Genomic DNA, 26,337 nt, shown 5'->3' with positions numbered 1-26,337 from the left:
TAACGTCCCAAAGCGACTCAGGCTATGAGAGACGCCGTAGTGAAGGGCTCCGGAAATTTCGACCACCTGGGGTTCTTTAACGTGCACTGACATCGCACAGCACACGGACCTCTAGAATTTCGCCTCCATCGAAATTCTGCCGCCGCGGCCGGGATCGAACCCGCGTCTTTCTGGCCAGCAGCCGAGCACCATAACCACTCAGCCACCGTCGTTTCAAGGACTGTCGGCTATATACACTGCGGAACAGATAATGCATGTCTGCGGTTTTCATGTGCTAGCTAAAATCACTGCTCTTCACTGAAGACCTTCATTAAAGGTTACTGCGTTCTAATAATAAAGACTAGTTTCACTGAAAACGGAGCTTTTATGAGCTAGGAAAAATTTAGAAATGAAATACAGGTATCGCTACTGCAGTGCGTTTTCAGAAACAAAACATTTTTTTTTTTTTGGTGCGCAGATCTCTGATGCTTCGCTACACTGCCATTCCCTCCCGTACGGTACGGGATCACGGATTTCTTTTTGACTTGGATGTCACGCGACTAAGAACAAGAACTGGATAGTGTTATCCCCAGAGTCCCTTTCAGAAGTGGAAAGCGCGAGAAGCAAAGACAGTTTTAGAGGAAACGGCACTACAGGGTATTCGGTGTGCGTTCATATAAGTTCACTTACAAGTCAGCTCGAGTCCTTTTTTTCTTTCGTGCTGTGTGTTTCGTAAGATATCCTGCGTACCAGCTTTCCCAACTGCTTCAATTTCTTTTCACCACAATTGAATTATGCTCGACTGAAGCTTTGGAACGACTTATAGTTAAGCTACTGGTATATGCCTAGGAAAAGGCTTCTGGCGCACGCTGGAATACACACACGCAGTATGCAGAGCACGCAGGACGAGCACCACTACCAAATGAATGGAGCCAGGAACGCATTCCGAGTACAGAGTACAGCTGGTAGTAGAGCTCGTCCTGTGTGCTCTGGAGTGCGTGTGTATTACTCATTGCACCAGAAGCCTCACCCTGGATAGAAGACCAATAAAGGCCTGGGATGGACGTGGCTGGTGTGCGCATGTGTCGCAGGTTCCTGGGCAGCGACAATCAGGACGAGTACTTTACGGTGACGCAACGCGTGTGCGTCGCCTACGAGATCCTGCAGACGGCGCGCTACGGGGCTCGCCGCAAGGCGCAGATCGGCATCGACAGACTCATCGAGGAGGGCGTCTACACGGCCGCGTTTCCCTTGCACGAGGTAAGAAGGCGTGCGCCTACCACGGCTTCGGGCTTTACAACAATAGGCTGCTTAAAACAGCATGGCCCATGGTGGTGTTGAAATACTCAGTGATTGTTAGAAACAGCGGCCCAAAAGGCATGAAAACAGCAGGACAGATGGAGGGGACAAGTGTTGTACCCCGTCTCTGTTCCGCTGTCTTCTAGGTGCGGTTGTTCCCGTGTATCATTACCAACTTCATCAGTTTTCACTCCTGATATTCCATTTATCAAACAGCGCCATCGTGTACGTTCACCGTGAGACGCTTGCAACCACGAGCTAAATTAGCGAATCTGCCCCCACAACACAAGAAGGTGGCGCGGGAAGAAGCAGTAGCTTGAAGGTAGCTACAGACGAACACGTACTTGCATCTCAGCCTCTTGCACCACATGCAACCCACAATACACCATGGCCGCTATGCGGGGAACACCCCACAGTATATCACACTACATGGGCTTGCCAAAGCATGCAGACCGCCCCGAAAATCCGGAACCCACAGCCTGAGCAGTGGGAGGCAGAGCTGCACAGCCAAAGCCTAAAGGACCAAAGATAGCTGGTTCAGAGGGCGCAGCAAAGAGTTAAGTCCGTAGGATTCAGCCCTGGACTAAGGTCCCCTTCCAGTTCGGGGTACAAATCTATACATATTCAATAGAATGTTTGTATCCATTTCCACCACCACCATCGTTCACCTTCAGGACTCTTGAAAGTTTTCTGCTGTAGTTATTGAATGTATTTTTGTTCGTCTCATTCCACTCAATATCTATCGGGTTCAATGGCCTATTCAACCTGTATAGCGGGAGAGTGTCAACATGTGTCGGCAAGCACGTAATGGCATGCGTACGAGGCTATTGAGCAATCGGCCTGCGAACACTGACACACACTGGCGCGTCGTCGCGCAGGGCGATTACCGGAAGCCCTCGGGAAACGTGCCTCCAAACTTGTGGAACCGGCGCCAGGTGCTGTACGAGTTCTGGGCGCGCTGGTCGTGCTGGTACAAGTACCAGCCCCTGGACCACATCCGGGAGTACTTCGGCGAGAAGATCGGCATCTACTTCGCCTGGCTCGGTGAGCTCCGCGATGCATCAATGCTCCTTCCCATGACCGACACTGCACCCAAGCTTGCATCACGTTTAGATTTTCCTGCCGTATTTACACACGCATAACCCTACGCACCCTAACTTAGAGCGATAGTTCCTCGGATGGAAATCAACCCTTCCTGTCGGTGTTTATTTTTTCTTTGGGCTTCGAAAGAATAGAAAAAAGCTGGCACTCCGATCACCTTCTCGCGAAAAAGACAAGGACATAATGAAAAGACACATGCAAGCTTTGATCAGACAACAATTTTATTTGAATCACAAGGGCGTTATGTATTGTACTTTTCGATCGTGTCTCACTGCACCTCGGCCTGTCACCTTTGTCGTATTTCTTCTCTGTATGTCTTTCCTGATATTTTTTTTATTTTTTTATTCGAAGAGCCTACCTTTGTACCTTCGGGTAAATTTTGTTCAAGTGCCAATGCTTGCGTGTGTCCCTCCACTCCCCCCATGCCTCGGAGTGCTATTTTCCTTGTAGAAATGCACAGGAGCCAACTTGCTCAAATAGTCGTACTCAGCTGGCAATCAGTTATAAGGCGCTTTGAACAGGTTGGCACCGTGATACTAATGTTCAAAGCGGTCCATCTTTCTTCCCTTTAAATGCAGGAAATCGAGCTTAGGCATGTCTTCTTTCAGACACAGGCGGGAAATTGCAAGAGTGAATTAAACGAACTGTGGCCAGGTCGATTTATATTGCGCGCTCACACTCATGGCTCTGTCATTTAACGCTGCAATTCAGTAACGTAAAAACTTACTTCAAGGCACTCCAAGTATGCTTTCAGGTTTCGTGTTAGGAGTTGCATCGAGGTGCATGAAAGAAACGCCTTTGCCAGCTATTCTTTCGAGTATAACACATGCTACTCTTTTTCCTCACTATTTTCGTTCTGTTTCTTGTTTCTGAACAAGATGAGATGGCCCTAACTGATTGCGTTTCATTAGGGACGTGGCTTGTGAGGGAACGGTTAGCTCAGCGTGCTGTAAGCGGCGGGTTAATCCAAATTAATCAACCGGGACATCTTCTCGCGTGACTGTCGGATCACGTTCGCCCGCCTGCTGAGCACCCAACGTGTGTTTCAACGGCTCGCAGGATTCTACACCGGCTGGCTGCTACCGGCTGCCGCTGTCGGTTTTCTCGTGTTTCTCTACGGCATCTTCACCATTGGCAACGATGGCCCCACGTAAGCGTCTTTCGCCACTAAGCAGGCTATGATTGCAACTTGCTTGAAGTTGCCGCTCAAGAGATAACGGTCTTGCAGATTTATTTTGCGGCCTATAAGCCTGAAAACTTAATATTATGCTATGTACCTTCTATCCCCCCCCCCCCCCTCCCGTTTCCGCACAGCGGTGTTTCTTCCGATAGGTTCTCAAACATTTTTGTGCAAAGCTGTAAAGCTCTTTCCGGTCGCGTCTTGTCAGTCTTCAGTGCTGAACATGTGTCTGCTGTAATAGAACGGGAATATAATGTGTCTGCTGTTTAGAACCCCAGCTTTGGGGGAACACTCATTAGTTTGGGGCTGCCCTAAAAAACTGTGAAATAAATGGCGCCAGCCTGCACCGCATAAACACAACAAGATAGCCTTGGGAAAACAGTAGTGTGACTCCTCATTGCGTGCACTGGCAAAAAATTTTTCATCTAACTGTAAGAACGCGCACATAACTACCCCCCCCCCCCCCCCCAGTCTCCACTGCCCCTCTCAGAAAAAAAAGTACATGCCACTGCCTTCGGAACAGATAGGTTATTTTATTATTTGACCTTATGTTTTCCTTTGTCCTTTCCCATTTCTATTCATTTCCCCTTCCTCACTTTCTACTCTGCAAAACTCTGCCGCTGCATGCAAAACACTTCTTCACAAAGCCTTGCTGCTATGCAGAAAAGCTCCTCGGTTACGGGGGAACGCGTGGTTCGAATCGTGGGTTCATTGATTATTGAATCTTCAGGCTGTATTGAATACTCAATATTGTGCCTTGCATCTTTCATCTTGTATCGTGTCTCTCAAGCGTTTATCCCTAAACTTGGATCTAGAACAATGAGGCACGACTTCCTACACGCCAGCACCGCGCAGGTAGAAACGTTGCATCATGGATGCGGTTCCCTTGAAATACACAATCATAAATATAAATATTCCTATAATCTTTGAGAGAAGTGCATGTTTCTGTCCGATCACTTCAGTTCCGCTGTGTGGCGCTGCCCTTTACTAAAATCTCAGGAACGAAATCTGCAACAGCGACCAAAAGTACCGCATGTGCCCTCGCTGCGACGAGAAGTACGGCTGCGACTACTGGTACATCAGCGACAACTGCATCTTCACCAAGATCACCTACCTCTTCGACCACCCGGGCACCGTGTTCTACGCAATATTCGTCTCCTTCTGGGGTATGTGGCAGGGCGCTCCTGTCCGTGCCGTACATCTCTCTAAAACATCGCTAAGATGGAGCAGATACCGATGTATTCTTTCTTTGTTTTAGTTGGTTCTGTCAAGGACATAGAGACAAGATACAGCAGACATTTTTCAGTAGATGTTTCCATCGTTTGTTGCCCGAGCGATAAAAACGCTCTCCTTTTTTCAAACGGCACTAGCTACCACTATATTCTCAAGGAACTGAATTCAAACATCACTGTGTACTTCACACTCTCTGATCCGTGTATGAGATGTGTATTAAACTTCTCTCTCACCCCTCCCCCTTTCTTTCACAGCTGTAACGTTCTTGGAGTACTGGAAACGCAAATCAGCCAGCCTGGCCCATCACTGGGATTGCATGGACTTTGAGGAGGAAGAAGTAAGGAGATGACAGCCTTCACTTTGCCCTCTTATTTGGCGAAGCTCGTAGCCGCCTCGATAAATTAGTTACGCGCAGGACGCGTCTTCGCAAACGACTCGTGTGCACAGCTAGTGTCGGCTATTATAGGCTACCAGCTTAAATCAATTAGGTGGTACTCTAGTGCAATGGGCCGCTCAATGTTTTCACCACTTGTGCCATCGCTTGAGGAAGGCCCATTGAGAGTTCTTCAGGCTGCGGCAGCTCTTTGGTTTCGCTGTTTTTCTGCCGAAAAAGAGGTGGAATCGTTGCTGCGGCGACCACATTTTGATGAAGGGGAACGAAAGAACCTCCCTGACAGTTTAACGTTAGATGTCCCCCACACATCCTCATGATGTCCAAACTTCACCCGAAGTTCGCTGTCCTGGTGCATCCTGACTGCATCGTAACGAAAACGCCCTCTTCAGGGTTGAGGTTGATGGACGATGGGTGTTCATGAGTTGGACGACGAGCATTTGTCAAGCAGCCTTCCGACAGCCAGTAGAAAATAACGCTGTCGAGTTTCATTACGGGATCAGTTCCATCCTCGTAATCGACTCTGATAGGGTACACGAATTTTAGGTTTAAACGAAACGAAGCATAAAATTGAGCATCCAGACTTCGCATATCTTTAAATTTTGCCGAAGGTGTAGAATATATTAGCTGCGTGATTAGCTTTTATGAGCCGCACGTTTTTAAAAAGTCATGCTTGAGTTTTAACTTATATGCATTGTAAATTAGCCCTTGATTGTTTTGGTGCCTGTTAGCATTGAAAATACTGGAAAACAGCGATTCTCTTTCACTTATGAAGGAAGACAACGGAAACACAGATAATTTCTTGCGGAATATGATTAAGCCAGCATAAAGATACGTGGGGAAAATGGCAGAGAGCGGTTGCGCCGTTTGAATGAATTTTTTCCATATACCGCATCTGAAGCATCATTTTAACATTCTGAGTATGCGCGCCAGAAAAACCATTTGGTGTGTATACACCCTTCGGTGATCCTAAGGATGTGCTGACGCTAGACAAACGAACTGTATTAGAACTGGATGTGGCTGAGGGCGTACCCGCAGTTAGGAGATACAATATCATAAAACAAGGGGCGGATTTAAGGGAGAAGGCTCGCCTTCGATTTTGTCGGCTTTCAGTTTCTCAATATAATCATGAACCCTCAAGCTAAAAATGGGAAAGTTAATCAGTTATTTTTATTCGTTGCTCAATATCACGTAAACATGCAATGGCCGCCTTAGCGTAAAATCAAACTGCAGAGACCGCTGTGAAGTATATTTCGCTGGTTTAAAAATAAATATCTGTATTGAATAATTTGACATACCCGGCATGTAGAAAAGTTCTAGAAGATTTTTTTCAAGCAGATCATAACTACATATCAGAGGTGTGTATTAAATAACAACGTAGAAGCATTATCCTTACGCGCTTGCTAAAAAAGACATCCCCTTTTCTTTCGTACTTCTGCGGTAGTTGTCTTATTCGTTAATTTTCTATGACATCATTTACATGCATGAAATTTTGTCTTCGGCCATGACAGGAATCACGTGCTGAGGAACGCAAATTAAAATAGCGACCCCGAAGCAAATTTCTAGGGACCATACCAAACGCAATGATTTCCCTAAGCGCCTTGCATCAGCCGACCAGCATTTGACCAACAGTTTTACGTCCCTTTGAAACAAAATTTTATAAACATGTGGGGAAATGTAAAATTACATACATGCGAACGCCATGGTTTTATTTGCTATTTTGTTGGAAAACAAAAAAAAAATTCCTGACAATTAAAGAAAGGACAGCTGTACCTTCAGTTCTCACTTCACTCATGCTCCCGCTAGAGTAGTGTCGCCACCTATCGCTCTTTAAGCGCACCATGCTTTTGAGCAGCTGTTTCGGAGATAGATGGCGCCACCATTCTGCAACGTGATCATCAGAAACGATTTATATCGAATATCGCATATATCAAGGTGTTTATTTTCCATTTTTCTTCTAGTGAAGTGTGCTTTGAAATGAAGCCACTTAGTCTTTTCGCACGTGCTTTAATTATGATCATCTTCGTGTGTTCTAAGACTATTTAATTTCATCGGACAGCGACCAGTTCCTAGAAGGTGCTCTGGTACACACGAATGAAATGTTTCTACGTAACTACTGCAAAACATGTCGCTAATTACAATAAATTTTGCGTGGTTATTTGTACTTTAATTTGCATTTTTCTGTGGCAACAAAACGTTTCGCGCTATTTAATCACATCAATGAATGCTGTCTGTGTTAGCGGCACAGACATAGTATATATACTCCATATTTTGGCGAAATGAGCAATTTCCGCCCGTTGTGAAAGCGCTGGTAGCAAAATCAAAGAAAATAAGTATAACACTGATCACTCGACGTAAGCATGAACTACCTGTTGCCTAAGGTGCCTGCGGGCGCAGAAAGATCGGAGGAAAATATGTTGCATGTACAGATGCATTTCTTCTGAAATATGCGCCTCGATCCTCTATTATCTGTCTGCACAGTGAAAGTTCTTCAGCGAAGAACTAGAGGTTTTAGCCAGTGTGTTTCAATTGTCGTCCTGTACTCTGTGTAGACGAGAAGATTTGCGTATATATATTTGCGTATATATATATGCGTATATATATATATATATATATATAGATTTGCGTATATATATATATATATATATATATATATATATATATATATATATATATATATATATATATATATATATATATGGTGCTAGAAAATATCAGCTTTTGATCAAGGCCTATAACTTGCAGGCACGTAAACAAAAAATACAATAAATGTTTTTGTTGCGAAGGACAGGTAAGGGATTTTGTATACATTCCATTATCAGAGGCATTTCCGTAAGTGCCTATACGCTAAAATGATTACATAACATCTCCTCCGTACAGGCTGGACGCATTGCACGTGATTGCTTCCCGAGCCTGCGTAACCATATTTTGGTCAATAATGGCGGCATTCGGAACGATGGATAGCGTTCAGCGTGCCGGTGCCTTAATTCCAGGAACGACCCCGGCCCGAGTTCGCGGCCAGGGCGTCCCACGTGGAACGCAACCCAATCACGGGTGCCAAGGAGCCCGCCTTCCCAGCCCGCGTCCGCAAGCAAAGGATCGCAGCTGGTGTCGCCATCTTGCTCCTTATGGTGGGTGCGGCAGCGCGCGCTTTCAAAGGCGCAGCTCTGCAAACTGCAGCGCAGATGATGTCATAACCGAGTCTATAATTTCTCTTGCCGTTCGCATAATTGTTTTTGGTGAGAGCTGACAGAGTTCCACCAGCACCTTATACGCCTTTTGGCACTGAGCCACTCAAGCTATCTCAGGACCAATGAGGATCGTAATGGCAATAAGTGAAACTCTGGAGAAGTGTGTGTGTTCATGCGTGTATGTGCATTGTCGTAAAAACCTGTACGAGACATCATATAGTGAAATTAGAAACGTAAAGAAGTGCTCGCCGTTGGTGGAAAGATTGTGAGCAGACTAGTGGTTTTTTAATTATTTGTTTAGGTGTACTATCAGCCCCTATAGATCTTTCATAGGAGTGGTTTCATACAACCTAATAAGAGGACGGAAAGAAACGAAATTGTGCAATGCAGTGCAAACAAAACACAGTAGAAAAATACCTCAGTAGGAGTGTTTTCGTACAACGTAATATGAGAACGGAATGAAAAATGAACAGTGGAAAAAACAGCGCGGACAAAACATGGTGCAAAGCACCTCGATGGAGGTGAATTCGTGCAAACTAATATAGAACGCAAAGGAAGCAACGCAATGCAAAATAGCGTTGATATTAAGTAGATCAACGCTTATTAAATACATCCCATATAAATGATGGGAACACACCAAGTCAATGAACATTTAAAGTAATCCTTTGAAAATTTTGCTCTTTGACAGTCACAAAACGCTTATTTTTCGTTATGCGTGACCGAGTTTAAAAGATGTACTTGCGTTTGTCTATGAGTGCTTTTGTTATTCATAATATCATAAAGCATATTCAAACTTTTTTTTATCTTCTTTCGCACCTCTAAGGCGGATAAGACAGCGTTCTTATACAATTAGAAAGTTGGTTCCTGTTTTCGATGCTTAAAAAAAATTAAGCGCAGCACATGTTTTTGCATATGCTCCAGTCTTGATGTGAGGGACTTGGGGTCCGAGACTTCACAAGCGTATTCCTGCATTGATCGTACTATGATTTTGCAAGCTATCAATTTTGCCTCTGATTAGGCATGTTGGAGCGATCACCTTAAGTATCTAATGTTTTATTTCCTTTCCCTACTATATTAGCTATAGGCGTGGTCCAACCAAGATTCGAATTAATTGCAAAACCTAAGTGGCTGTGTTCTGTGAACTTCGATTAAGTAGTGTTCCGTAATATGTACGCATATTGTAGGGGTTGGTATTTATGGGGATTTGTCATACATACTGTTTTCTTCAAGGTCAAGGACATTTACCACTAAGTACACCATTCGTTTATTCTTGTTAAATTTTCGTTAAAATCTGGTCGGCAGTGATTGCACTCTCTTCGCGTGCAAGGTTCAATGCGGCAGGTCGGCTGAACTCACGCTTCCAATGGCAGCACGCCAGCGCTACACATACGAAGGAATTCATTCATTCATTCACGCTTTTTATTCATAAACCAGGGTGTACAGGAGGCCAGGGAAAAAGCCGTTCTACGACGGCTTGGGGGGGCCCCTGGCCCCCAACAATACAGTGGCAGCAGAACACACAAAGAGACAGTGAAAATAATGATTACAGCCCAGTGATAAAAAAGAAGACCGACAAATGCGACAAATTTCGCATGCTTAATTATTACAGACGAGCACCTTCGTTTCCTACCTCGATATCACCAGCTTTCAAAGTGCACATTTTTGGAACGGCGCTGGTAATTTAACTGAACGGCTCTGGTCGAATAGAAGAAAATCAAACGCTTCAGAATTGTCACTGCGCTGACCTGTTCCATACAGTGGCGGTACATAAAAGCGAAACTTCCAGCCTTGAGAAATCTCTTCTGGGAATTTACAGTGGGGTTTCTGCAATTTCTACGCAGATCGCGCTGGTGCTGGTGTTCATGGTATCAGTAATCGTGTATCGAGTTCTGGTGTCGATCCCCCTGTTCCGGAGTCAGTCGTTCAAGGGGCTCGCATCGGTCATCGCAAGCAGCTCGGGCGCATTCGTCAACCTCATTTTCATCATGATCCTCGGAAAGGTCTACGAGCGCCTCGCATATCGACTCACCCAATGGGGTTAGTATATAGCACTATTTTGTTCACATCACAGTAATACTCATTACACATGTGTGCTCTGTCCACAGAGATGCACCGCACGCAGACAGACTTCGACAACAACCTCACCCTCAAAGTGTTCCTCTTCCAGTTTGTCAATTTCTACTCGTCCATTTTCTACATCGCCTTCTTCAAGGGCAGGTGAGGCTGGGCAACGATGACGCATGGTTCGACTTGGTAGTGACACGCACACTGATGCAGGTTCGTTGGTTACCCGGGAAAGTATGGGCACCTTCTTGGCTTACGGAATGAAGAGGCAAGTATTGTAAGTTGTCAAAACGGCGTAAGCTCCTTCGAAGCTTTGCAACTGATAGACAAAAAAAGAACAGCAGGAAGTTAAGCACGAAATTTTAGGCGAGATGCGAGATAAAATAAAGTGCCTGAAGGGACAGGTGCAAGCCGGCTATAGTGTCAGTGCATTGGAAATTTTAAAATCTTACTGAGAAACGAACCTCATTACTAGCCGGATGGTCAAACCAGTATAAGTCGTATGCACGAGTAAAATGTATGAGCTTTCGTATATTTTAAGGGAGCTGCACAGTTCCACTGTAGTCATAGTTCATGTTTAGGTTGCTCCTGATCGCTGCCTCTCGAGCACTTATGATGCATAAAGGAAGAAGGTACAGTGCAAGCGGAATTATAAAAATTAGCCTTTATTGCATGTGTCAGGTGTTACACCTGGAATCGTTCTTGAAAAATGGCAAACACATCTGCGCTATCGCGCTTAAACAAATGTTGACAAGCTCGCCTCGCAGAAAATCAGTCACCGGAACTTGTCTGCCCGTCCAAAACCATGCTTTAACAGCGCTAGGAGCTCAAGGTTTTGACCGCATTTGCAAAAGCAAGGCCTATAGCGGATATTTGCACTGTAGAGTAGCCGGCCTAATGGCAGTTTTTGTGGCGGTGTCCATTCGTATCAAGAACTTTCGCGGTGCGGCGAATTCGACTGCACTCAAGCTGAGGAACTAAGCGAGGATGTGGCGTGCATTCCAGTGCAGTGGAAGCGACTGCCTGTCGGAGCTGGCCCAACAGCTGGCCGTCATAATGGTGGGCAAGCAAATGATCAACAACGCCCAAGAGATCCTCGTTCCGTAAGTCTGTTCTCGCAGGTCTCTTGGCACGCTTAGCCAAAGGATGTGTCATTTGGCAACTGCTCATGTCACGTCCGACTCTCATGCTCTTTCTCCAGGGACAATAGAGAATTGATGATGCTGCTTTTGTCGATTCTTGGTAATGGACAGCTGCAAGACATAGCCTATAATTTGTGTACACGCTTACTCATAGTCAGCCTTTTTTATTAATCCGCTCTTTCCTGCCTCATGTCATGAGCTTAAAAAGTTATCGCAATTTCCCCTTCATTTCCGGGAATTATTTTTTTCATGCTCGCCCACCAGGGTGATCTTAAGAATGACAGATAATCATAGATCACTTTTTATCGTCGTTATGCGCACTATACATTTTGTTATAATTTACCCCGCAGACTTTTGCTGGGAAGGTCTCTTTTCTCTCAGTAGTGCAAAACACGTTACTTCGTGAATGTCCACGCTTGCCGTTTCCCAGGCTGTTCCTTGAAGATTTGTCACTTGTTTCACAATTCGCAATAATTCCACTTTCGATTCAGGCTTTCTCCTAAGTTCTAAAAAAATTCACGCCTGCTGTTTCAATGCGGGCTTGACAGCAGCTGAACCACGCTCTCGAAATCACAGCGCAAAGCTGACGCGGAGAAATCTTAAAATACCATGACGGCATTAATCTTCTGTCGTCACGCTAATAAAATTCCGTCAAAATTGCATCAATAGTTTTGGTTCTTCTCATGGAATATTTTTTATTTCTGTACTGGAGATTCAGAACTGTGCTAACTGAAGTGATCCCACTCATGGTGGCAGTTAATTCCACTTTCTGCATCTCTTCCAAGTGCGCATCGGTGCTGATGATTGCAAAGTCGTCGTTGCCGTTGTGGACTGACAAGCGAGAGAGAAAGTGAACTATTCATAAAAAATATGGAGAGGTAGGCTGTATCAAACTACGTACTTTAGAACATTTTTGCTAGTAAAGTCATAAAAAATTTAATAAATAGAAACAAATTCCCCAGTGAAGAGTTCAGACTCAAGACTCGTACGCTCTACCCAGCGTCAAGTTCAACACTATGGTCCTTCGTCAGAAGCGATTCAGCAGAGTATCACTACGGTCATGGGCTAAGGCCGGCTTTTCGGCTGCCCGACTTTGTGAGAAATTGAAAATACAATATTCACGCTAGCTAAGTTTTGCACAAGGTCTAGAATATTTTCACTGCATTCATCTATGTGCGCCAGACAAACAATAAGAACACGTAAGGCACTAAGCATGCGGTATAGTATGTTCAAAGACCGTGAGTTCATCATCTATTCAGTAACGCGCACAATCTATTTGGGCTCACAGAAAAGTGAAGGCATGGTGGCATCGTCACAAGACCAAGATGGTGTACCGTGAGTCGCTAACGCGCTGGGAGCAGGACTACCAGCTCATCCAGAACGAGGGTCTGTTCCAGGAGTACCTGGAAATGGGTGAGCAGGCCTTCATCTCATCACTATATGAGGCACAGTGGGCTCGCATAGACTCGTATAACGATAAATGCTGTAGCACGGAAAGAAATCTGAACATTGAGCTAAGTGCCTCTTCTGCCTAACTTTTTTCGCCGCAGTAAGTGCATATTAGCAACGTGCATTCTTGACCGACTCAAGATAACACGCTAGTCATGACCAAGTCACCTTCTGTGCAACTTCGCGTGCTTGTAGCAAGTTGCACGCTAAAATGAACTTAGCCTTTAGAACACACCACTCAGAACAAGTTCGATGTGCGGGCATGGGATGCGCACCTTCGTGGGGGCACTGTCCGCAAATATTAGGTGTCATTTGAGCCCTGGCCTCCAGGTTTCCGCCTGCTCTTTCGTTGCCCACTTCCAACTCCATGTCTGCATGACGAGTGCCGTGAAGGCAAGAACACAAGAACCTTTTAAGCATGCTCAGTGTATGCGCTTTCAAATAAGCAGCAGCCTCATAACAGGAGGCAGAAGAATGTAATGATGAGTATGATACAGTTGAGCCTTGTTATTACGAAGTTGAAAGGGCCCGGCGATTACTTATAGCCGTAGGTTCTTTATAGTCCGTGTTCACAGGGCTTCCAGGGAGAATTGTCATTTCTTCGTTATATGCATTATTTCATTATAAACAGTTTCGTTATAACGAGGTTCCACTCTTCGAGGGTTTGTTATAACGAGGTTCGAAGGTCTATATACTGCCGAAAACATAACAGTATAGACCCTGCTGTGTATACCAGGCTTGGTCCACGAGTGCAGAGGTGCAGAGAGCACGGATAACCCGTAACAGGCTCGATGCCAAGAACGCCGTGGCCTGTGTAGCATTGCTGGTGCCTGTGTAATATATGGCGTCCTTCTTGCCGTAACTGAATGATTCCCTCGCGTCTGCGCAGTGCTGCAGTTCGGCTTCATCACCATCTTCGTGGCGGCGTTCCCGCTGGCTCCGCTGTTCGCTCTACTCAACAACTGGGTCGAGATCCGACTCGACGCGCAGAAGTTCGTCTGCGAGACGCGGCGCTGCGTGCCCGAGCGCGCCCAGAACATTGGCATATGGTTCTCCATCCTGGAGTTCCTCGCAAAGGCGGCTGTCATCAGCAACGTATGTTCTCTGTCTCTAGTCTGTTTCCATTTTACTTTATTTTTCACAAAAGAGCAGAGTATACGTTCAAGAGGCTTCGCAAAAGGGAAATAATGCGTTTCCTGATAAGGTCTCCACTTTGGGCCTGCTTATCCGAGACCTGAAGCAAAATCGAGGAGTGACGAGGAGTGCGAACATGATGGCCACGCAGACACACACAGAATGCTGAACGGAAACACTGGGACAGGACAGCATCAACATAAGAATCTTTACTTGAAAGCCATTCAGTAAGGATAGCATAAAAGAACAATGTGACAATACAGGCAATCATTAAAGCGGCTATGCAACAGTAAATCACGTAGCCTTTGCGAGTGTTTTTCGTGTTATCAAATATGTGCCAAAATTTTCGCAGGCATAACTGTTCCTAGGCCACATTTACACAACATTAACAGAATTTATGGAGCGCCAGCTACATAACTCCTTTCAGTCTGTGATGCACGTTAACTTACAAATGTGATGGCTGCATGGCGTAGCTCACCGCTGTATAGCTTTCTTTTGCAACCGCTCTGGCTGCGCTTAGGCACGTGCTAACGATTACCGATTCCTCCCGTAGTTTAAACTTTTCCAAAGAAGAAAAGTAACCGCAGTTTCAAGTGTACACGTGCGAGGGGTGCAGACTCGCCCGCTATCTTTACCTTGCCTTGAGCTTTTATACATCTAGCATTCATCTGCTGCAGACATGTGATCGTTACACTGCTGCATCTCAATCGGATACATACTGGAGTAAACGGGTGTAGGAAAAAAAGGAGCAGGGGCAACGGGAACTAATGGAAACAAAATGAACAAGCTTAGTGGCGCCGTAGTCTGATTCACCACGAAACATTGCTTTTTCCATTTTTACTTCCTTAGAAAGAAAATTCAAGTGTGCTCTGGAAAACTATGTTTTCATGATAAAATACGCTCACGGCAAGTTCCCCGAATTTTGGTTACTAACTATAGTGCTCAAAATACATAAACTTGAGCAGCAGCATAACAAAAGTAAATATGAAACTATAGCGTGCATGTTTTTTTTTTAATTGGGCGGGCTCTATTCGTTAAAACGTTTCATCAAAAGTAGTTCACAAAAAAAGGATTAGGTTCCTTCCAAATTTATTAATTTATTACTAGGTTTTCATCCCTTGCCATTTAGTATCAGTTAACCGGCCTAGGAGAGTGCGGCGTAATTTTTTTCAACTGTTGTACTTGCTCCACCCGCCATATATACGACGCCCTTGATCACTGATTTTGCTCTGGACTGATTTTTAACTTGTACTCACAAATTCTGTTGAATTCTTGCAAGCGTATTTCGTTAACTTGTGATGCAAATGTTGAATCATTCAACGTCCGCAATATACTGAAATATGTATTTTTTTCTTAAAAAGGCATTTTCGAAAACAATATTAGGTATGTCTGGGCAGTTTCACAACCAGCTCGCATCACTGTTACGTTATTTAAAGCACGACTCAAAATAAAGCCTACAGTTCAGACAGCAGATTGTTCGTGTTCAATTTATAGACTTGTTCGATGCCAAGGAGTGTCACAAAGCGTGAACACGGAACACCATCGACTCGGCGCAGGCATTCTTGATCGCGTTCACCTCGGACTTCCTGACGAGGACGATGTACCGGTACGAGTTCGACTGGGACCTCAAGGGCTACATCAACTTCACGCTGGCGCACGCACCCAACGGCTCGCTATCGCTGCCCTGCAGGTGAGTGCCGCGCTGTGCGTATATGCAGTCTGGTCACTTGGCGTAGCTCCATCCCGGTCAGCTATTAGAAAGTTTCAGCGTAGCCGGACAGCCGTACGACATATACGGCAACACATTGTCGTTGGTTACCAGGCTTGCCTAGCCACTTTTGCCGTACGGTTAGTACGGTAGTACCATAAATACCGTACGATGGTGCTAAAACTCTCCATTCAATGGCGACCGATTTCCTCTTCAATTCCATCGCACATGGTAGCTGCAATGCAAAAACCATGCACACTGATGCCCAATTGTGTTGCGAAGCTCAGGAGGGGCATGCTTTTCTGGTTCGTACGTATTCTTACCGTTTCATTCCTGCAATATGTAAGGCAGAGTCAAAATATCCAGTTTGTTTTGCGCCTCTCTAGCGATTCTGCGTTGATTTACTGCAGTTTTCGAATGGTAAAACAATGAAAAGCGTTTGAAATATTCGTCTTTGCAAGAGTATTTGTAAGAGACGTTTTTATATTGCGCAAAAAGATCAGATAAGTCGAATAGATTGAAAGCGTCCAGGATCAGCGTTCTCTGAGGGGCTTGACATTTGCAGTCGTAAAAAAAAAGTGCTAAAGAAATTCCAAAGCAGCCTGGTAAATCCATTGCACCGAAAACTGCTGTGTCATTATTGGCCCTCGCCTCGCGTTAGGAATTTTTGATATTTTTTTCTCACGGGGACCATACGCTCGTTGATTCTTTGTAGGTACCGCGACCTAAGAGACGAGAAAGGCAACTGGACTTTTTTCCACTGGAAGCTGCTCGCTGTACGGCTAGCCTTCGTCATTATATTTGAGGTGAGCATAAGCTGATTATTGCTCGCGAGACGAATGCATGTGATTGCCACCTTTTCCAACACTACATGCATGTTTATGCAGCCTGCAGAACTTTGACCAGCCAGTACAGAAGCAGTCCCAGTCAATACCTTATGCCGTTAGCGACAGTTCATGAGTGGGCGTGAAATGCCAACAGACTTGTTGCTTGACACACGAAGACATACTTTACACCCAGAAACGAAAAATAAACAAGAGATGCCAGGGAAGCCTCAGCCCACTTGTCATCGTTTCGACATGACAACTGGTCTTCGTCTCGATGCAGACGAAGACAAGTCATCTTGCCAAAACGCTAGCAAGCGGACTGGTGGCGAACAGAAGTCCTCTTGAACACAAGTCTTCTTATTCAAACGTTCACCAGCAGACTGAGGCTTTCCTCTCGCCTTTTGCTGTGTATCTGCAGTTTACACCCGGCAGGCATTCTGCATCTAAACAGAAAAGAGTAAGAAGAGAGTAAACTGTCCTCTAAGCACACTCTCTTTTATAAAAGAAAGTGCTCCAGATGACAGCTTACTTTCTTCTTACATCGATATAGGAGTATTCGTCTTTGAAGTGTATGTAAAGTCATCACTCCCGAAGACGGTGCTTCCCCCACATTTTTGCTAGTTGAAGTTAGTGAATAGGCATAATTGGAACTCCGTTTTATAAATCCCAACCTCACGAATATCTTTATCAACGAGGTTCTGGTTCCTCGCCGGTCTCAAGACGTTAAACCTTGTTCCTGAAGTGACAACCTCAGAACTGGCGTCCATCACTCAGTCAGTCACCATGACTGATAGTTTCCTCGGGTGAACAAAGTTTTCGATTAACCGGATAAATCGCTCGTCCAGGCTACAATGTGAAGTGGGCTTTCTACTGCAGTCCAATTGCTCACTCACTGAGCGATGAATGTCACCGTGCAGCACGTGGTGTTCTGCGTGTGCCGGCTCATCGACCTGGTGGTGCCGGACATCCCGAACCAGCTGGAGCTGAAGATCAAGCGCGAGCGGTACCTGGCCAAGCAGGCGCTCGCCGACTCGGAGACCATCATGAAGGTGGGTTGGGCGCCCACTTAGCAGCTTCGCCGGCGCGCACCTTGTATACCGCTTAACTGAACGGTTGAAGGCGCAAGTCCGCAAACATGTCATGCTCACAATCGGATGCAAAGATTCGAAGTAAAGAGTGTATAGCTTAGTGGAGGTGAATATATATCCGCCTTTGCTTCTCTTTCCTGAGTTATAAAAGTACAGGAAATAAGGAACCCGACGCTTGAAGGAAGCACTGTAGTGCGCATGCGTAGTGTGCCTGGTAGGCAGCTCAGGAGCTGTTTTACGCTTATTTCACCGCCTGGAACGCAAACAGGAACGCAGGGTCGGATGTAGAATGCTGTGGAACTGCGTCTATGCACCGCCTTTTTAAGAAGTTCCTAAAATGCAAGGCTTCCCTGGCACTGCGGACGACAAAGCCCTCAAGCACTGTGTTGGGCACTTTGCAAAGGAATCGCCAGTCTCGCAAACAATCTCCACGTACAGAGCCTCTGTCAGAACTGCTGCGCATGCGCAGAGTTACTGAGTCCACACCCTGGTCCTGAGTGCTGATGCAATTCTTTGCAGCCGTACTGGATCTCAGGCACACAGCAAAACCGAAAGTGGCCGCTGTGCACAGCTTCTCGAAAATCGATTGAGATTTGCTGAAACCCTCTTAATGATGAGAATACTGACTGATGAGTGTTATTTCATAACAGCTGCGGCGCACACATTTACTCGCCGCTTTTATTTATGCATTTATTCAATTTAATTTTCAACTTTTTTTCCACTCTCCGCTGTTCAAAGGTGTGTTTGTTTAATGCATATAAAACTTAAAATGAGGTGGCCAGCTTCACAAAGATGCGCACGGTAGAGGTAGCTTTGCACACACTGTGTTGCATTTCTTCTAATCGTACTCGTGAACAAGGATCAATCATTCAACAGCTTCTGTTGGCTCATGAATCGTCATTGATTTAGGTAACTCAAACAAAAAGCTGTAAGGCTCTACGAAGCCTGCTAGTTCAGCCGCACTGTGCTTTACATTTATAAAGTATTTTTTCAGAAACCTGATGTGAGCGCAAGCAGTTGTCTGTTTGTCGAAAGGGGGCGTCGCTCCCTCTGTAGAAATGTTGGGGAGGGGGTTCCGGAGTGCATGACGGAGTTCCAGTTCCGGTTCCCAAGTGGCTAACGCAAGGGCGGATTGCAGGTGGCGCAGAGGAAAGACGACGACGACGACGAAGAAGCCGAGCCCCCGGCCGTCTGAGCAGATTGATTCGTCCCCTGGCTTCAGTAACCCCGTGTTCCGGGATGGGACCGGGCCGGCGCTGGCCACGACTACAGGACTCGCCCCGAGCGCGCATCCTCCTCGTTGGTCGTGTTGGCCGCGCCTCACAGCGACCCCAACACTCCACACGTGCTGTTGAGTAACGGACCCACGCGTCGCCCTTCATCGCTCCAGCTACCCCAGCGAGTTCAAGCACCCTTCATACAGTGCAGCAGGGTGGCGCTGTAGGCGCTGTCATCGCATTCCTTCACCTCTCGAAGCAGCCACTTTACGCGATCCTGTTTAGGGCCTGGCGTGAGGTTTGTTTAAGAGCCGACGTCAAGAAAGCGTCATTTGACTTGTATACGTGATAGGGATCCACGGGCTTTGTATGCAGTTGTGAGGATTGCAATCGATCAGACAGCGTCAAAGATCGTTGAAGAGAGATCACCGACATTCGAAGCATCTTCAGTTTTTTCAAACAAAAATATCAATTTGACTCTCTCGCTACGCCGTGTTTCTAAACAGCAGCACATGACGCGCGCAGGCCTAACGCCAACAACCTGTTAGGTTCTTGCTGTCCATGCAGCGCATGCAGTCAAGACGCATCTGGATTAAGTCTACCAATCAATGTTCTTGGGCTCGATGACGTCGAGGCACGCTTGCGTGCAGCTCCTACTTTGGACGACGAATGGTGTACACTCTAAACAGAAAGGAGTAAAAAGGGTGTAAGCTGACCTCTAGCACACTCCCTTGCGCTAGAGGGCAGCTTACTCTCTTTTTACTCCCATATGGGCGTATTCGTGTTTAAGAGTGCAGGGTGCCAGTTCATGAGGTGCGAACAGGTTTCAGCCATTCCAGCAGGTCTAAACATGACCGAAAAATAATATTCATCATTCCTTACGCGGACGTTCGTTCGATATGTTCACGGGAGAGGGAGAAACAGAGAGAAAGTTGGCTTTGCGGATTTGCTGTTTAATAACCCATCCCCGGCTGGCTTTTCATAAGTATATGGTGCATGTGCTCAGTGTTGGTGGTAACGTCTCGTGAAAGATCGACTCATGTCAAAAGTTGAAGCGTTGAGGACTCTGCGTTCGGAACGCTCTCGCTCATCCGTATACATATACTCATCCAAAACTCCTCGAGTTTCGTCCTGGATTTTTTTTTTCTTGTGGTGTTTCAGGCGCGGGCCAGAACTCGCCGTTAACTGCGTCACAACAACATTCTCATTCCTTGGCTCTAGTGTGACTGCAAAGCATTCCTTTTTCTTCAAAGTGTCAGCAGTGAATCAAATGAAAATCCCAGCTTCTTTCTTCTATATGCACAGGAGAGGCGTTCCGGACGCGTCTGTGACATGGTATATTAAACAGGTTGCCCCTAGCTATTGAAATGAGCTTCTTATCTTCTGTCAAAGTATTGCGTTCTGGATCCTAACACGGGCACTCCAGTGTCCTGCATGGAAGGACTCCTCCTTGACTGTAAAAATCTGGTTCTACATAAGGTTTCCTCTGCGCCTGCAATGTGGAATTGCCTTCACGCTTGTTATTAGAACTGATGTTTTGGCCGTTGTGTTTTGTTCGCTGGGCCTCCTTATACCTCAGCTTATCAATGTCGACTGAGCCAGCATAAGCTGTTCTCATGTCTCAGTAAGCAATCTCTAGTGTTGGTCGTAAATAATCGACAATCCCTCCCACCCATCGCTGCTGAAACGCGGTTCTTTAAAGTATCTGTGATGGCCGGATAACTTCTGGCATATTTCGTGTATGGACAGTCGTCTGTACAGCCGGTTGTTAAAGTTTATTTTCATTGCATTTTTTATTTTGTGTCGCAAAATAAACAGCAGCAAACACTTTGCCTCGTCTATTCTCGCCTCAGCTGAAGTGCCAATGGCCGTCTATAGGAGTTAATGCGCCATAAATTTACTGTCCGCACAGTGATACTTTCCGTTGGCATTATATCATTGAAAGCCGCTATTGAAAACAGCGGAAATAAATTAAAGCTGCTCACGTCGTGCGCTTTGATTTTCTTGCATTTTAGCGAGTCAAAGCTTTGCATTTATTATTTGTAAAATGTGATGCTCCGGATATTAGTAAGTTCGCTCCTCATGCCGGGGTCGATAATCGCGGGGTGACTCTTCTGCCTCCACTCAGGCATTCAGAGACGTTGACCTCTGACCCAAACGTCGCTGAAGTGACGCGCTGTCTACAAATCACTTTATTTTCCTAGCATTCAATGTCATTCCAAGTCAGTCGCATCCCACTGTAAGCCACCGCAACCACTTTGTCAGCATATCTTGCTCGACTGTACACCACTGCCTGTCACCTTGAATCCTTAAATGCTCCTTTTCCGTAACGGCGTTTTTTTTTTCTTTTATCCAACGACAGACCACGTCAGAGCGGCGACAGCGCCACCTGTTCCTCATTGTTCAAGCTATTTTAATCGCCTGGTATATCGCAAATACTGTATATCAGAGGGAGCAGCTGCTGCAAGATTACGCTCCCTGGCGACCAAACACGAAGATAATCACCAGTTTGCACACACTGGCATTTTACTTAACGTAAGCCTCGTCCTGAAATTGTCAACGGCGTCTAATGTGCATGCGCTGATGCGACCATCGAGGGCATCGCTTTCCCCGCACACTCAACGACTCTCCCACACTCCCTGAGCGCAGACCGTTCGCCAAGATACGCCCTTCGAGATACTCAGTGTTGGCTTCGTGCCTCTATATACTATAGCACGGTTTGTTGCATACGCCCCATTCAATTCGCTGCTCGTGAGCACGTTATACATCAGCATGACGTGAACGCGATGTGACGATCGCCGCACGACGAGTGGCTTACGCAGTTGCCTGTGCGTACAGTTCACTTCGGCTTCTCATCGCCATAGTACAAGAGACGTGCACTTTTGATGACGGAACAACCCGAAGTGACGTCATATTGTCGGGGATCGTGCAGGTTCAACGCCGGCACGTTGTTTTCTCGTTGTTACTCTCTGTTCTGTGTTACCCATATTTAATGCAGCTCACCAATTTACCCTTCAGGTTATTGTTGCACAATTTTTAACGGGCTGTTGTCGAGAGAATTGTGGTTTCGCTGTAAATAATTTTGTAATAAAGTTAATCAGCTCCTTGTTGTGTCAATTACACGTGTCCATTTTTCTCCTTTGCGCACCGAACAGCAAGACCGTGCTGGAAGTTTTCTTTCAGGCTCACATTCTCATGCTGCGGTACGTATGTGGAAAAAAAAATTTGCTGTGACCGTGCAAAGCACTCGCAATAAAACATGATTTGGCGCGAGAGCCGTTCTATCATGCGGTAACTTTGTCGTCGTGGTTATATGAGGTGGTTGTCTCTTAGGCTTTGCTTAAGCCGAATTCTTAAAGCCGTTTGCGCTGTTTTGTAGTTTTTGCTGTACGTAAGCATGTCTCCTGGAATTCAACACTGGCTTTCCATCAGACATTTCGTCACACATTTCATATACACCCCTTTTCTATGGACTGTCTAATAAAATTTTGCATGGGAAAATATACTAGGCTGTACTGTGGCTACATCCAGCAGAAGGCATGGCAGAGATGGTGAAGTTTCTTTTTTTATCTCAACTTTGCTGCTTAATGCGAGAACCGAGTCTATCTGCTTGGTAGAAAGTTGACCTATGAAATAAGTGTGTGTTCATGCCTTGAACCAGCCTCTGCCTTCTATACAGGGTTGATCTTTAGTACAACCATGGACAAAAGTAAGAGATCCCCCCCCCCCCCCCCCCCCCCGTATGCCGAAGCTTGCCACTCTGCATAGGAGCGCCAGTTGACGAATCCCCCTTGCTGTCGAGACCGGCGCACAGGCAGCGCCCTCATGCAGAACGGCAAGCTTCGGAACTAGAGCGGGGGAGTGTCCCTTGCAAAAGCTTTTGCCCACAACTGTACTGACTAAGAACCTGTATGAGCGACACGGCACATTTTGGTCTTAAATTTTCTTCATATTTATTCGTTTTAAGTAGCTTCAATCCCCTATGCATTGCCCGAGCTCCCTTATCTTTTTCTGGATAGATTCTGTAATCAGCAAATAAATGGTGAATATTTCGCTCCTCTGTAGGCTCCACAGCTCTTGACCCGGTATTTCTTAGCAGTCGTCTTGTTAGTGATGGTTGCAACTTGCAAATGTTACTGTTGGCGAGGCCCCAGCTAGCGTGGTCATCCCGGTTTCTAAAAGCATTTCCGTTTCTAAATCTCAATTTTTTTGGCCAACTTTTACATTTTCAATGATTACCTGTTCTTTACGGACTTCAGCACTGATTATTCTTCGGTGCTGGAGTGCTGCAGATATTCTAAAGATATGAATGGTTTGGTTGCGTCTTTTCTTTTCTTTAACGCGCTTTGGAACCTGTTATCAACTGTTTGATGCTGTTGAAAACAAAAAATGCTCTAGTTTAATGGATTACGAAGGACATTTGCCTTCTTGTCGTTTCGCAAGACTGCGACGTCTAAGGCGACTTGGTCGTGATGTTAGATCTGCGCTGCTTAATATTACGAAGCAGAAACTTTGCCTCAAACCTATAGAGCAACAAAGGAGTTTCATTTACTAAAATAAAAGCGTCGTAAATTTTGGAAGGCTATTTTACTTTGTAGCGACTTGACAGAAACATATACTCGCCAAAGGTTGTTCGTTTTCTTTTTTTGGACAACCTTTTGGATACTGATCCGGAGTTCCCGGGTTCGAACCTGACCGCGGCGGCTGCGTTTTTATGGAGGCAAAACGCTAATGCGCCCGTGTGCTGTGCGATGTCAGTGCACGTTAAAGATCCCCAGGGGGTCGAAAGCATTCCGGAGCCCTCCACTGCGGCACCTATTCCTTTCTTCTTTCACTCACTCCCTTATCCCTTCCCATACGGCGCGGTTCAGGTGTCCAGCGATATATGAGACAGATACTGCACCATTTCCTTTCCCCAAAACCAATTATTATTAACCTTTGGAGAGTGCATGGTTATTACCCCCGCCAGACGGGATTCCGTCGAACCCTGGATTTCGCTATTTTATTTTGGTCGTGCACCAATCTCGCACAGCACACGGGCGCATTAGCGTTTTGCCTCCATAAAAACGCAGCCGCCGCGGTCGGGTTCGTGACCGGAGTTCCCGGGTTCGAACCCGACCGTGGCGGCTGCGTTTTTATGCAGGCAAAGCGCTAAGGCGCTCGTGTGCTGTGCGATGTCGGTGCACGTTAAAGATCCCCAGGTGGTCGAAGTTATTCCGGAGCCCTCTTCTTCTTCTTCTCCTCAAGTAATATAGCGATACGGCACCTCTTTCTTCCTTTCTTCTTTCACTTCCTCCTTTATCCCTTCCCTTACGGCGCGGTTCAGGTGTCCGCTGATATATGAGACAGATACTGCGCCATTTCCTTTCCCCAAAAATTTATTATTATTATTATTATTATTATTATTATTATTATTATTATTATTATTATTATTATTATTATTATTATTATTATTATTATTATTATTATTATGGTCGCCCACGTCTAAAGCTGTTACAGTCAGTGGTGAATCAGCCATCATTATCACGTAAGAGTTTTTTGCGGTCGATAACTGTTTTACGGTCTCTACCATCGATAACGGCACTAATAACGTGTTGTTTAAATGATGGCATTAGAGTGCTTCACGAAGGTGTTTTTAATTTTGTTTTGAGCCTAAATCGTAAAAATTGCTGTTATCCTCACGATATTTATGATTTCTGTCTTGTGCGACGTTCATTCATGAGCAGCAGATTTTTTTTACAGACATTTTCCAGTAACCTTTCCTAAGCTTATTCGTTTCTTTAGCCTATAAGGTTCCAAAAGTTCTATCATAATCCCGCAGTATGCAAGATCTCTCCACTAGAAACCCATTCCTTCGAAATCTCAGTACGGCAAATTCATAGAATATATTATCTATATATTGACCATGGTATTACGTGTAGAGAACCTATATAACGGCATTTTACTACTGCAGTGGTTAACCAGTGGTCTGAGCATCCGCATCACATGCGGGAGGTGCGGGGTTTGATCCCTAGGGCCGCCGGGTACCCACCGGTGATACAATGGGTACAAGCTTTCCCCTGGTCTGGTGCTTGGCTTATTTAGGGTGAAATGTTTGAGAAATGGGTCTTTGACCCCACCTTGAGTAGAAGAAAAATACCTTGTGCAATGGAACTATTTGGCCACAGATGCCCTTGAGCCATGAAAATCCATCATCACTAACGGCCTTTTTTCTGCTTCTCAAAATGATTTTCGCCCCGATCTTTATCTTGTCTTTGTTTGTCGGGTCGATCAGGCGGTTCAGTGGGCGGAAATTTTTGAAAATTTCATTTTTTTAGGGAGTATGCCAAGAGTGTGCATAAAAGGTTTCCATGCTTCAAGACGATAAAGCAATTTCTGTCAGATCTTCATGTGTCCATACCGTGAACGCACTGGTTTCAGAGTTGCAATTATACTCGTCTTGGCCCATTCCCTAAAAAGATGCCGCTATTTGAATAAATCGGCACATTTCAGAATTTTTAAAGTGTTTGCGCTTGTAAAACAAGCAAATGGAACGACTCACTGGAGCCACACCAAAGCCGAAAAACAGAGGTGCCCACCTTAAAAACGGCTTTCTGTGGTCGTTTTGTTTATGCCTGGTTTGAGCTGGTTTTGCGCAAATTATTTTTATATTTTGCACATTTTTGTTGTGTTAGATTTGTCGTCTCGTTTCTGAATATTTAATAGCGTCAATGCGACGTTCATAAACGTTTACAAAGGGGATAAGTAGTTTAATACGATATTGTTCATTTGTTGACCCGCTGTCCGGTTTCCTACCAAGTGACAGTATTACTATAGCTGAATAGCGTGAAGTCCCAATGCAGAAACCGACAGTGAGCTTGAATCTGTTCAGATTTCAGATGCCGATTTCTCAGATCCCGATTTTACATTGTTGGACTTTGCTAAAAGTTCCAAACTGTATTCGCGTTTTATAGCCTATATAGGAGTATAACTGTAGTAAGCTGTCCTCTATAGCACACTCCCTGTTATGTACAGGCTATACTGCCCAGTTTCCGGAGTAGATATCGATCGCTAAATCTACAGAATGCTTACCCTTGGCAACGAAGGCATATTCCCACAGCAATACCTAGTAACCTGATGCCGTTAGCAATTGGAGGAGGCTTTTAAACAAACCATGGCACCGGTGGTCTTGTGATTAGCAAATAGAAGAGTTCGAAATGTCGGTTAAAATTTTTGTAACTGCTAGAAATTCGTAAGTTTTCAAGAGGGAATTGGTTTTCCATTTGCAACCGTAAGTATTCCGCATTTTTAGCGTTGGAAATGTGCCCCAAGGCTTGCGCAGAATACCCTGCCAC

The 26,337-nt window shown here is 45.4% G+C and overlaps 1 protein-coding gene across 18 annotated transcripts in view; it reads left to right on the top strand.

Moving 5' to 3' along the window:
* The window catches only part of LOC144121293 (anoctamin-7-like), a 92,498-nt gene extending 70,375 nt beyond the window's left edge, over positions 1-22,123 (top strand). For 13 of the 18 annotated variants that reach the window (XM_077654426.1, XM_077654423.1, XM_077654433.1 and 10 more), the window contains 16 exons: positions 1,071-1,239; positions 2,157-2,322; positions 3,439-3,529; positions 4,559-4,725; positions 5,047-5,129; positions 8,177-8,314; positions 10,216-10,411; positions 10,480-10,591; positions 10,652-10,706; positions 11,444-11,541; positions 12,869-12,993; positions 13,919-14,124; positions 15,720-15,853; positions 16,587-16,677; positions 17,616-17,747; positions 18,925-22,123. In XM_077654426.1, coding sequence (XP_077510552.1) covers positions 1,071-1,239; positions 2,157-2,322; positions 3,439-3,529; positions 4,559-4,725; positions 5,047-5,129; positions 8,177-8,314; positions 10,216-10,411; positions 10,480-10,591; positions 10,652-10,706; positions 11,444-11,541; positions 12,869-12,993; positions 13,919-14,124; positions 15,720-15,853; positions 16,587-16,677; positions 17,616-17,747; positions 18,925-18,981 — 2,020 coding nt within the window. In that variant the 3' untranslated portion in view covers positions 18,982-22,123. The remainder of the gene's footprint in view (positions 1-1,070; positions 1,240-2,156; positions 2,323-3,438; positions 3,530-4,558; positions 4,726-5,046; positions 5,130-8,176; positions 8,315-10,215; positions 10,412-10,479; positions 10,592-10,651; positions 10,707-11,443; positions 11,542-12,868; positions 12,994-13,918; positions 14,125-15,719; positions 15,854-16,586; positions 16,678-17,615; positions 17,748-18,924) is intronic. The other 5 variants (XR_013312588.1, XR_013312589.1, XR_013312592.1 and 2 more) reach the window with 1 other exon arrangement.
* The last annotated feature ends 4,214 nt before the right edge of the window (positions 22,124-26,337 follow it).

The sequence above is a fragment of the Amblyomma americanum genome, chromosome 2, assembly GCF_052857255.1.
Source record: "Amblyomma americanum isolate KBUSLIRL-KWMA chromosome 2, ASM5285725v1, whole genome shotgun sequence".
NCBI lineage: Eukaryota > Metazoa > Arthropoda > Arachnida > Ixodida > Ixodidae > Amblyomma > Amblyomma americanum.
The sequence above is the reverse complement of the archived record's forward strand: the minus strand, read 5'-3'. Positions and strand labels throughout refer to the sequence as shown.